Source organism: Lates calcarifer, linkage group LG14 (assembly GCF_001640805.2).
Source record: "Lates calcarifer isolate ASB-BC8 linkage group LG14, TLL_Latcal_v3, whole genome shotgun sequence".
Classification (NCBI taxonomy): domain Eukaryota; kingdom Metazoa; phylum Chordata; class Actinopteri; family Centropomidae; genus Lates; species Lates calcarifer.
Window position 1 is genome coordinate 4589790 of NC_066846.1, and position 12540 is coordinate 4602329.

At 41.6% G+C, this 12540-nt stretch overlaps 1 protein-coding gene across 2 annotated transcripts in view; it reads right to left on the reverse strand.

The window, feature by feature from the left end:
• Positions 1-347: 347 nt before the first annotated feature.
• fgf11a (fibroblast growth factor 11a) overlaps positions 348-12540 on the reverse strand; it is a 109472-nt gene continuing 97279 nt past the window's right edge. Inside the window, exons 5-6 of one of the 2 annotated variants that reach the window (XM_051075438.1) lie at positions 10024-10222; positions 348-8511 (exon numbers count right to left, since the gene is read on the reverse strand). In XM_051075438.1, coding sequence (XP_050931395.1) covers positions 8369-8511; positions 10024-10222 — 342 coding nt within the window. In that variant the 3' untranslated portion in view covers positions 348-8368. The remainder of the gene's footprint in view (positions 8512-10023; positions 10223-12540) is intronic. The other variant, XM_051075439.1, reaches the window with a different exon arrangement.

Below are 12540 nucleotides of genomic sequence, written 5' to 3' on the forward strand. Positions count from 1 at the left end.
TCAAGTTTTTAACTTGTCCTCAAGTCAGCGCATCAGTGAGGACACAGCAGACGGGAACTGCTAATAGCTAAAACAGGCTTCAAAAAACAAACAAACACACACACAAACAAAACAGGGCTCAAGTTGGAGCTCATAGTGCAACTCTCTCAATCAATGGTGGAGACATTACACTTCCTGTTTACATACACCAAAGCATTATGGGAACTGTAGTTTAGGCCAGGTGAAGTTCAGATGTGTTGGTGTAGCTAAGTACTAAAATATATAAGACATGTAAACAGTTCTAAATGTAAACATGTACAATCATATGTCACATCAAAACATCCAAAGAAACTCTCAGGAGACCAGCATTACAATCATACAAATATATTAGTTTGTTTTATTCAATTATATCCAATAATACGTCTCCCTTGACTTTGTGTAAGTTATTATAGAAATAAATACAGATCATATTGCAAATGCAGAGACAAGTTTGGGATAATAGAGTGTTGACGAGGGTCGGGGGGGTTTAAGAGGTTAAAGGGGTTTAAGAGTAAATATTGGGTAAGGACTGTTTCTTCAAAGGTGTCCAGTAAATGATTGGCGCATGCATGCTTGTAATCCCGCCCATCTGTGATCCTCTACCTCAACCCAGGAGTTTCAAACTGCAAGTCCCATGGCTCTCTGTAGTCCTTCTCAGCTACTTTCTCCAAGTGATCCATGGATTTGGATGGTGTTTAGTAGTCATGTTATTCCACCTTGCCAGCAACAGGGGGAGTTAGTGCACCCCAACCACATTTGCATGGATATATTTATATATAGAGATATATAGATATATAATTTTTTTTGCCCCATTTGAATACAAAAATAGTGTCATTGTGGCTTTGATAGCTGGAAGACTGAAGCACTCTTTTTGCATTTGGAAGACAAGAAGGAAAGTAAGATTATGGTGATTTCCTTAAAATCTTTTCTGGAAGACTTTGTCACAATAAGTTGGATCGTCCATGCAGTACAAAGGAAAAAAAAAAAAATCCTTCAAGGATTGATCACAGAATCAACACACGCAGGTAGAAGATGTGTTTGTGTGTGTTTGAGGGAGAGACGGTGAATGAGCAGTCCACATGCTGCCGGTGAGCCAATTAAAATCTCGTTAAGAGATCGAAGGTCGGAGGTCAGTCAGTGAGTCGGTCGGTCTTTGATTGACGAGTGAGCGCTGGAGGATTCTGGGGGATCAGGAGGAAGAGGTTTGAGACCCCTCAGTACCGGTGTACTATGTTATCCTTTCTTTGTAGGCTGAGCCTTTTTGTTCAATATCCCACATCACGTAACAGGGGAGTAGATACAGATATGCATTTAAACAGCAAAATAAACACATCAAATCAACAAACACACATGAACAGACTAACAATGATTTAGAAAGGGCATTACAATGGATACCAACACTTAGAGTTTCTCATATCATTTCATTACAGGTCACAGTACTTCCACTGAGAAATACCCAAAACACAATCCATACTTTCTTTAAAAAAAAAAAAAAAAAGTACACTTGAAAAAGGGCTAAATAAACACATTTTTTTTTAGCATAGTTTACAGTGTAAAGTCACCACTAAAACATTGGTGGTGCATTAGCTTGCAAGAGGTGAAGTCCCTCCATGATCTGTTTGTAAAGGTCACCCCAGTTAGCCACATCTGCGCTGGCTTGGTGCAGGGTGCTGTGTGCAATGCAGATGTGTCCAGGGACTGTGGGTGTGCCTTTAAAAACACAGCCCCAGTTTTTATATACACATGAAGTTAATCTGTTTGTTTAATGCAACACAGGATGTGACATTAGGTGCTCTGGTTTCCAATATAAAAGCACTTTTTTTCATGAAGCAGCTAAAAAAAAAAAAAGAAAGAGGGAGAGAGAGAAAATCCGTCCGAGGACGGCGTCACTCTTTTGTCGGAGCACGTGAGCCTCTCTCTCTTCCTCCCTCTCTTTTTTGTGTTTTCTGCTGCATTGCAGATGTGGTGAAGGGACTCCACCTCAAAGTAATGCACACGCACGCGCACACACACACACACACTTAAACAGCAACCCAGCTCACAAAAAGGGCAAAGTGTTAGAAAAATAAAAGCTCTAATAAAACACGCAGTTGGTTTCTATATCAATATTAATCCTTTCTTTTTCCCACACCCTCCCAGATAATGTGGCTGCACCTTGTTAATGGAGTTTATTGCTTTCTGCCCAAGGACTCGTGCTCATTGATTTGGCCTCTGATTTATCCTCTATTTTCCTCTCTCCCCTTCTCTCTCTCTCCATACTTCATTCCCTCTCTTCTTGGATACACATAATGGACATACACAGATATTCAATCACAGTTACACAACGATTACACACAAAGACCAAAAGTGATGAGTGTGATGTATGAGTGTATCAACATGCATGCTGTGTGCACACGCTGCACGCACACACATGGACAAACATACTGCCTCCAGGTTACAGGGAAGTTGTGTCTGCAAAAGCGATCACGTAGAGGAAGTGGAACATCAAAGGGAGGATGTGAGGGCATGAGTTAGCTACACTACAGTGTGTGACACATGCCTCTCTCTCTCTCTCTCCCTCTCTCTCTCTCTGAGTCCTTCACCACCCCGGATGACCCTCTCTGCAGCTGTAATTCGCTCAGTAAGCAGGGAGGGCCCTGACTCGGGAGAAACGGGAGGGAAGGGAGTCCCCGGGGAGAGAAGTGTGTGTGTGTGTGTGCGTGTGTGTGAGATGTGCGAAGCGTGCAGCTGAATCAGATATACATCATTTAACCCCCTTCGATAACCACACATACACGCACATTCACACCTCTCTCATCTTTTCTCATATAGTCTAAAGAAATGGCGATGCCAGGCTTTCCAAAGGGCCAATATGTAACACTTAGAGCCGAATCCAGAGACATTTATCAGTGAGTTAAACGCAGTAAATTCAGCCATGGGGGTGGGGGTGGGGTTTCACTAATCAAACATGTGCTCAGATAGACGGCCGGCGAGATAAATGGCAATCTTTACATCCTGTAATTCAAAGAGAATCATTTGAAGTGAAGCCTGAAGGCCGGAGAGCAGACAGGCTGGAACAGAGAAGCTGATTCCAGACTTCACAAAGGACGTACAGCAGAGAAAAAACACACACACAAGGCTGTGGGACACACACACTCAAGCAAACTTTCCACACTCAGTAAACTCTACCTTTCTGCAACCATAAAAGTGAAATCAGTAACACTGCAAACAGTTAAGGATACACATTTTCACACTTCCTCTTCTAAAATCTTCACCCCCCCCCCACTTGAAATAATCCATCAATAACATAAATACAAAAGATAATATCTGTTACAGCTTCTGCAAAAAATACAGTATTCAGAGTAAAGATGTGGCTGAAAAAACAGGTGACTATTTATAAGATTACTCAAAAAAAAAAAAAAAAAAAAATATGGGTATGAACAGAAATTTAAATGTCACAAACAGATGGTGAATTCTGGTTGAACAGCACGCGGGTGACAATTCAAATAACAGTCTGCAAACCGGAATAAAAAGCTAATTTATCTGCATATTCTACAGTGAGATACTGATGACTGATGCATTTTTAAGAGGCCGATGGATCATTTGTAATGGATTGCATTTAATTGCTGAGTCCACACATAGTATGAGTATCTCGATAGTGAGATATGAATCCATCGCTCACTAGATGTCAGTGTTGACTGACGCTCAGTCATTGGGATTGAACAGAGCTCCTGATGGCTCGATTTAATAAATGCCATTTTAACTCAGAGTTTGAGGCAGGAAATGAGGCGACTGTAACCCTAAAAATACTGCAAACAAATCAAATCTGAATTCATGTCCTCCTCTCTACAAATCCACCTCATGTGCTATTTTTTATTATTATTATTTTTTGCATCTGTGCAGGCATATGTATCAACTGAAAATAGTACTGCTTTTATTTTGAGGGTTAAAGGGCCACTCCTGCGATTTAGTGTTGCACTTTCATAAAGTTGAGAGACTCACGAGAGACAGATGTTTGAAAGAATTTTCAAAATCAAAACAACAGAAGTTGAGATATCCTGGCTTTTAGTCTGTAGTATGGGTCAAAAACACCTGATCCTACATTTCCCATAATGCAACTCAACAATATCTTTCAATTGCCTTAGAAATGCCAACTTATTTAAAACCTCATACCTCACAGTGTGAGCAGTTCTATATTGAGTTAAAATCAGAGGAGTGCCCCTTTAACAAGCATTGTGTGCATGATTCCAACGCATTGCTTATAGTCCGAACTTTATCTAAACTAAAGCTCACATTCTTTTTTTCATCATTTCTACACTCAGAATTAATTACTTGAACTATTTTAGCCCTTAACTCTCCTTAACAGCTTTTTGCCTTTCGATTCAAAATCTGCTTGAATTCTGAAAACAACAAATATGACACATACATAAGAAAATATTGCAACATAGATTTCCCAGCCCTTAAATTCTACTATAGTAGGTGTCACAGAAATCGTGGCTCTGTCTGTTTGCAGAGTTCTTCCTCTCCTCCCATCTAACAGTATCTCTCCATCTAGTCCCAGACACTCTTAATTCTACTCTGGCAGGCAGGAGCCTCATTTAATTAAACATTTGTGTAATTACTTTGCGAATAATAGTCAAACATTGTGTTCTGGATTTAGAGATCCATAGGGGGTGACTGGTCAAATACATCAACCTGAAGGTCTGTTTAACAGTTTAATTAAGGTCTTTAGTGTGAATGTGAGGTTTTAATAGTAACTTGCTTTGAATAAATCTAAAAAGAATGGGAGTAAATCTCTAATGGGTTGCAATTTATTTAAGTGAAAGATGGTTTTCCTCGTTGCTCTCAAGTCCCTCCTATAGTTTGTTTGTTGAATCCTTTCTTTCTCCTTTTCCTTCCATCTTTCCGTCCTTTCCTTTAAGCCATCACTTAAGCACTCCCTCCTTCCTTCCTCAGTACATTTCTTCTCAGGAAAACCGAGGTAAAGTTTGTTTCATCATCTTAGGTAGCAGATTACTTTGCTCAGCAGCTCGCCTCCATTCTGCACAGGTTATCAGCCATTATTATTTACAACCACAGGTTAGAGGGGCGCGGAGGATTATGCATGGAAGGAGAAGAGTGTGTGTTCAGGAGGGAACACTGCCCACATTACCATAATTCCCTCTTAAATCTCTTTTTGTTGTGCTCATCATCGCAAATTTTCCCCCTTTAAAATCTCTTTCTTTTTCTGTTTCCTTTCTTTGCGTCGGCCCTCCTCCTCCTCCTGCGCCCTGATCATCAATCTAGCCTTTCCTCTACCTCCTGAACACACAGGACTGCCTCGCTTCAAACAATACATAAACATTAGGCAGAAACAATTACCCTGCCTAGCATATTGTTCCATGAAAGTTTGATATGAAAAATGATTGCTTTTCCCTTTGAATGGAAAGAACAAATGGCAACACACAAGACAAGGTCTCCTGAAAGAAAAGAGAGAAGAAATATTAAAACTGCTTGTTACTTTCTTTAACAGGAGAACCTACCAAATAAACTAAGTAAAATATAACACATATGTCTTTCCATTTTCTTTTTTTTTTTAAATAATCGTTCTTCTTACATTATATAATACAGCTATCAGTTTCATTATTTATACATGACTTTGGTTTTCTTATTTTCCCTCCCAACAAAACAGTCACAGAAATCATACTGGTAACAGTACAGGACTTGTGAAACGACAAGTAAAGAAGGCTTGGATTCCTCTGCATCATAACCAAAGTCTCCAGAAGAGATTTCTGCTAATTCATATGCCCACGATTACAGACAGATTAACAGAAATCTGAATGTGAATGTGTGAAAGCAAGTGATTCATGTGAAGCATTGTGTTGCACATATGAACAAATAAAGACTTGAAGGAGCACTCCAGGGATTCAATATTGCACTTCTATAAAAATGGGGAACAGATTTAAAAAAGGAATGGTTCAAATTGGAGCAGCAGAGGCCGAGATATCATGAGTAGTCCCAAGCTCCATAGCGTCTTTCATCAGACCCTCTCTGCCTGTCTCACAAATTCCTCATTGGTGATCCGCAAGGCCGTTTTGTTGCACGAAGCTCAGGACTTGGTTTTGGTTAAGTTCCAAACTTAAAGAATAAAGAGGGAATACAAAGTCTGATGAAATGTATGGGTTGGGCTTGATGTTTGAAAATGTAAAAAAAAAATCTGTCTGTGTAGAGTTTAAAAAGGTGAGCTCACCAGACCTCTGCAGCCTGCTCCTCATCTCTGCCTGAGGCGAGCAGAATGAACATTAGTGGCTGGCAACAGAACACACCCAGATCTCACATCAAAATGTTGCTGGTTGAGTTGGAAGAAGAATAAAAAAAGATGACACCTCTGGTTCTGCTGCATTGATTTTTTAAACTGTCCATTTAAGCTGTGAGAAGACTTATAGCGTATCCCAGTCCCATACTACATACTAATTGTATTGGTGTACTGTTTTGCAGTTTGCATGTCAAGTACAGTATTAACAATTAAACTATATATGTTCCAGAGTATATGTTCTTTTGTCGTTTTGGGGGTTGTTCACAAAACTGTTTCACATTCAAAATTAGTTTTAAAATTTGCAGCTCCATTTCCTTTGTGCACTGCATTGTGGGGAACTGTAACTAAGCAGCACACTCATAAATTAAGCATGTTTTTTAATATATATGTATATACTGGAAAATCTGCTTTTAAACACATCAAATAACTTAAATGTCTACAGTTATTATGTAGTAGGGATTTGAGATGTATATAACATAATCAATGTGTTGCGTGATTAAGCAAAAACTATACTAGTGCTCACAGGTTGAGTTGTACTCGTCATGACATATCACCTGACTCTGACATGTAAAATGGGTGGAGTGCCCCTTTAAAAATGGGTGAACACTGTACTCCAAAGGTGTGGGCAGAGTATTTTTGGCTCAAGGACAGTGATGGGGTAGCAATGAACCTGCAGAAACTGTTGTTATATGCACAACATTATGTTCTTTTTTTGGATGCAGTGATCAAATAAAACACATTTGTCCTGTCTATTTTTAGACAAGAGTACCACACAGAGTGACAGATACTGTGTGGGCTTCAGGCATCTGTGCAATGCATGGCCAGCAACAGTGAAAAAACCTATTGCAGTGCAATCACAAGCTATGCAGTCAGGCTCCATCAGTACCCCATCTCACTGATGATATCCTCATCATCTCCCAGAACCTGCTCACGCACACCGCCATGTCGCCATGTGTCTGCATGCATTTGTGAATGTGTGTGTGTGTGTGTGTGTGTTGATGCATGTCATCGTGTTAAGTGTGTTAAGTCGTGAGATCGTTCTCTGCGGTGGTTGCTCACAGATATCAGGGCGCTAAAGTGTGTGCGCGCAGTACACACACCTACATGCGTGTGTGTAAATGTCAGTGTAATAATGAGTGTGTGTGTGGTTATGCGAGGTGCTGAGGGAGCTCTTGGCCCCTCGTTTAAGGGTCGAAAGATTCTGATCAGCCCCAGACTCCATTAGCAGAGCCAGAGAGGACGGGAGGGGTTTTCTTGTGCCGCCGAGTGGAAAATTGAGTCCATGTCACAAACTAATCAAATCGCACCAAAGGTGAATGGAAGAAGAAGGGAACACACACACACACACACACACGCACACACACATACATACACAAACAAGGCTGACAAGTATCCAGGCCATCTCACAAAGTCGCTGACACACACAGAAGATGTGGACTGAGCAGATGGCTGCAGAACAAAAGTCTGCAAGGGTCTCTGTGACAGCATCGCATTTGCATGGCTCTGTGTCAGGCTAACATTAGCATGGAACCCCACAGGGAAATAAAAACACAACCCATTTGTAAATTGTGTGCTGCAGAGGGACGGATTTGACCATTGCACCCTTTGTGGTAAAACCAGGAAGACTTTTGCTCAGATATTTGGTTGACTGGAAGGTTGTCGCTGATGATATCTAGTGGACGTGTGGGATTTCCTTCCAGCTGGTTAAACACGCTGCAGTGACATGCTATACGATGCTAGGCGACTGTTCACCTCTTCATGGAGTTATTGCTTTTAAATCCCAGGCTCTGATAATCACAGAGGTTATTAAATAAGAAGGTGGAGGGCTGGTGTAGATGTGGGTCGGGGGGGGGGGGGGGGGGGGGGGGGAGTCTATGAAGGTAAAAGGGGCTTCCCATTGGCCAGCTCCACTCTGCCCAGACCTGCTCCTTTTCTTCAACTTTACAGTGCAGTGTTGCAGGCAGCAGGTGTGGGGGGGTTTAGCCCTAACAACCCTATTCAGGTTTCCGCTGGTGCCCAGTGGCCTGTGCCCCGTGTCCCCCGCCCCCCAACTCCTCCCTCCCGTGTCTCTGAGCGCTAGGAGGAGGAGGTTTTGGTTTTAGATTGAGGGTCCTTCTTGCCGTTCTGGAGCACAGGTGAGTCACTGGAGGTCTTGGGCGTTTTCCTGGGCGGACTCTGCTCCGCAACATCGTGTAGAGAGGGCTCCCTGTACATGGCCACTGGGGAGGGAAAAGGTCACACAGAGTTAAATTGGGTCATTGTTTGTAAAATTCCCCATTATTTTCCCATGAATTAAGAGTATTCAAAGGTATAACTGGGAATCACCATACATACATACACACACACACACAGGGCTTTGACAATGTGAACATGTTACATGAAAGTGTTACATGAAACAATATAAACAAAAAGCAAAAAGTATCTTTACACTGGATTGTAGCTCCCAAACAAAGCAAACGAGTCCCTATTAGAAGTTTATGAACAGTACACAAAGTGTAGAGCGATGCAATAAACTTAAGGATGACAATATTATGGGCAGTGGTTAAGGGTAGGATAATCATTATGCTTCGGCACAGGTTTAAAAAAAGGTTGTGTCTCTCTTAGGTGAATTAATCACTGATTTAATAAACCAGCTGTGTAAGCTAAGTGTTTATATTGTGCATAGGCCTATATCTACATGTTGCCTGCCATGTGATGCTGTTCACATGTTGCTACTGAAGCCTTTTTTTTAAACATCCAAGTGCTACAACTCTCAAAAGTCCTTTGGAATATAGGAAGAGATTTGTTTTGCATTTTCAGTATGTTTGAAATCAACAAACAATATAAGTATAGCCGTATAAAAAATAAAAATAAATCTGCCACAGTTGATACTGGACCTAAATGGTGTAAGTTTCCTCTTTGTGTGCTTGGTAATCCAGCCATGAGCATACAAGGTGTGATCAAAAAGTTCAGAGACTGTCCTTGTTGCAAATGAACAGACTGTTGCATGTTAATATGCATGCAACAGGTGCAAACAATAACTTTCATGAGTCTGTATTCCATGTTACATTACATTACGCTACGCTACGCTACGTTTCATTGTCTGGACCTGTGTCACATGGATTCTTGTGGCCACTTGCAGGTGCACATCTGTGATTTCACAATGAAGCAGAAGCAGCATCATCTCCAGGTTGCAAGGATCTCAGTCAACAGGCCTGGAATGACCCAACCTTTATGTCAAGGATCATCACCAGTGATGAGAGTTGGGTCTACACCTATGACCCAGAGACCAAATGGCAGTCAGATTGTCAACGCCAAGTTCTACTGCGCCATTTTAAGCTGTGCACCCACCTAAGTTTTTTGGCTCCCCGTGATGTCTTCCTCTTCCCCAAAATGAAAGTCAAGTTGAAGGGTTGCCGTTTTGACACAGAGGAGGAGATCCAGCATGAGTCGCAGGTTGTGCTTGATTCACTTACAGAATGGGACTTCCAGCAAACGTTCCACGTATGCCGGAACGCTGGGAGGGATGTTATCACTGCACAAGGTGACTATTTCAAAGGGGTTGGTGGCCAATTTTAAACCAGATACAGAACTTTTTGATCGCACCTAAATGCCCTAAAGGTCAAAGACTTCATTGTACTTTGAAGCACAACAACGAGCACTTAGCACCAAAGATGGAGACAGAATAAAAGCATCTCTCACTGGCCCCTGCCTCTAGAGAAACCTAGACAGGGAAAATTAATCTGTTGTACCTTCAATGAGTTTGGGCAGGAAGTGAGCAGCTCCCTTGGTCTTCTTGACGCGGTTCCCCTTCATGACCTGTCCGTCCCGGTTGATGCCGATGTACCAGGCTCGCCCCGACTGGGTCTGTCTGTACAGGATGGACGAGTAGGTCACGTAGTAGTTCTCAAATACACACTCCTTAAACTTACACTCCGGCGTGAAGTGTTCCTGAAACACAAACACAGAAGAAGAAGCACACACTTCAGGTCAGAGGAGAAGAATAACACATTTGAAGCTTCTGCCATTTTTTATCTGTTCTATTATTTATATATTTACTCTCCCAATTCCACAGGCTCAGCTGGGAATGAGCGGAAATGGGCCCCACATTTCATTGTGACAGGGCTACAGGAGCATCTGGGGGTGCATCAACGAACTGCACACACACATACACATGCACACATGGACAAACTCATTCCAGCATGTGCACATGCCTGTTTGCAACATGGACAAAGTGGTTTGTAAGCCGGGATGCCATAACTCAGCTGTTTCAGTTTACCTGTAACAAACAACAATCAACTGGATCCTTCACCCCTCTCCATAGTTTAACGACCCGCTGTCGGCCTTCAGCTCTCTCTCTCTCACACACACACACACAAACATACACGCATAGCTCCGCATTAGATAATACGTCAACACCAGGACCCCCACCACCACCACATCTCTCTCTCGTTACAGCTCTCACATATTCCCTCTCTATCTCATATTCTGCCTCTACCTTCTCCACTCCATTCCCTCCATCCTCCGTCATTTGGTAACCTTGTCGAGGAACAAACCAATTTGCAGATTGATTTGGAGCCTTGATGTGACGAGTGAGCAGAAAAGGCCTGAATAAGGAGTTTGCTCTCTCTCTCTCTCACTCTCTCATTCATTTCCCCCTCTCTCACTCTCACTCTCTCCTGTTCTCCGTCTTCTATCTCTTCTCTCTCTCCCCTTCTCTGCTTGTCTGCCACCGCAGGCACAGGGCCTTAACGCCTGCCTATATCCATTGTACCACACATAAACAAGCTAATTACATTGACTGTATCGCCCATTCTTTAATTACACATTCATTCACTTAGGCAGCCATTCATTTCCTCGCCCACCTATTAACTTCGCTCTAATAGCACAGAGCGAAATCCAAAGGTCTGGAGTCTCTTGGAAGGTGTAATCAGATTGCTATCATTAACCGTGTTTGTATTGCAGCGTGATGCGTCTCATCTTTGCTGTGTGTGTGTGTGTGTGTGTGTGTGTGTGTGCAGATTTGAGGGGAACTTTTACAGGATTAAAGTCTGCTTTGTAAAGCCTGATCACCAGCTCACACACGCTGCAGACAGACGTGCTCAAAGTTCATTAATTGATTAATTACGTGAATTAAACTGAGTCTGGCCATTTGAGTAATGTGTATAGTGTGTGTGTGTATAAATGAGTGTGTGTTGAAGCTGTATCATTATCAATCTATGACCCACCAGGTGCAAAGGAGGGCTTTTCGATTAGCCATTATCATCCTGGGAGACCACCACAAGCAAGCAACAGAGGAAAGACACAGAGGATGGATTTCTACCAGCAGGCAAAGTCTGATTTTCTAATGAATGCAGAATATGTTCTGTGGCCGTCTACACTGTTTTCTACTGTAAAACCATACGGGGCAATTCAAGTTTTTGTGTGCTTTTGCAGATTAAATACCAGAAATGAAAAGATCAGAAGGTCATCCAGTGGCACAAATTTGAAGAGACATTAAGATAAAATCATTTTAACAAAACCACTATTGATGAATTTTGGAAATAAATGTCATATTACACTGGAAAAATACAATATTATACAACCCTAGTGATTATGTTGTACATGGTTTTGGAGGATTTCCAGACTCTGGAAATCCAACAGACAGGTTTCATTTTCATACTCTGCCATATTCTACCATAACTGTTGAGACACTGGTTTCTATGTGTCTACACAGCAAATAAACAGGGGTTGGCCAGATTTTATCTGAATCATTGTAAACATGTTTCTCATTGAAATGATCATGCACAAAAAGCACATTTCAAATCCATGTTCAAAGCTTACATACGGGAGGTGGTAAAATGTGACCTACAGTCAGTGAACATGATTGCACAAGCAACAAACATGGGCAAAAATCAGTTCTGCTTTCAGAGAATCATTCATTTATGACTTCCTCCTTGTAAAATACACCTTTAATATTTCATGTAATTTGACTCAGTGTAATGGCGCTACACTGACTGAATTCCCACCAGGAGGAAAACACAAATATTTCTGTGCTGTTGCTATGCATGACTGCATGAGTACACTCACCTCTGCACACAATACAGTGAGTTAATGTGAGTCGTGTTTTGTGTTTGGTCTGTCAGAGGAATATTTCCCAAACTTTTATACATTTTTTCATTTGGCTTTTGTAAATGTTGTAAAAACTGCTACTGTATAGGAAATTTCAATGATATCACAGGTCCCACCAAACTGATTTTAATTAAACAAGTCTTTTATGTTGGCCTGAA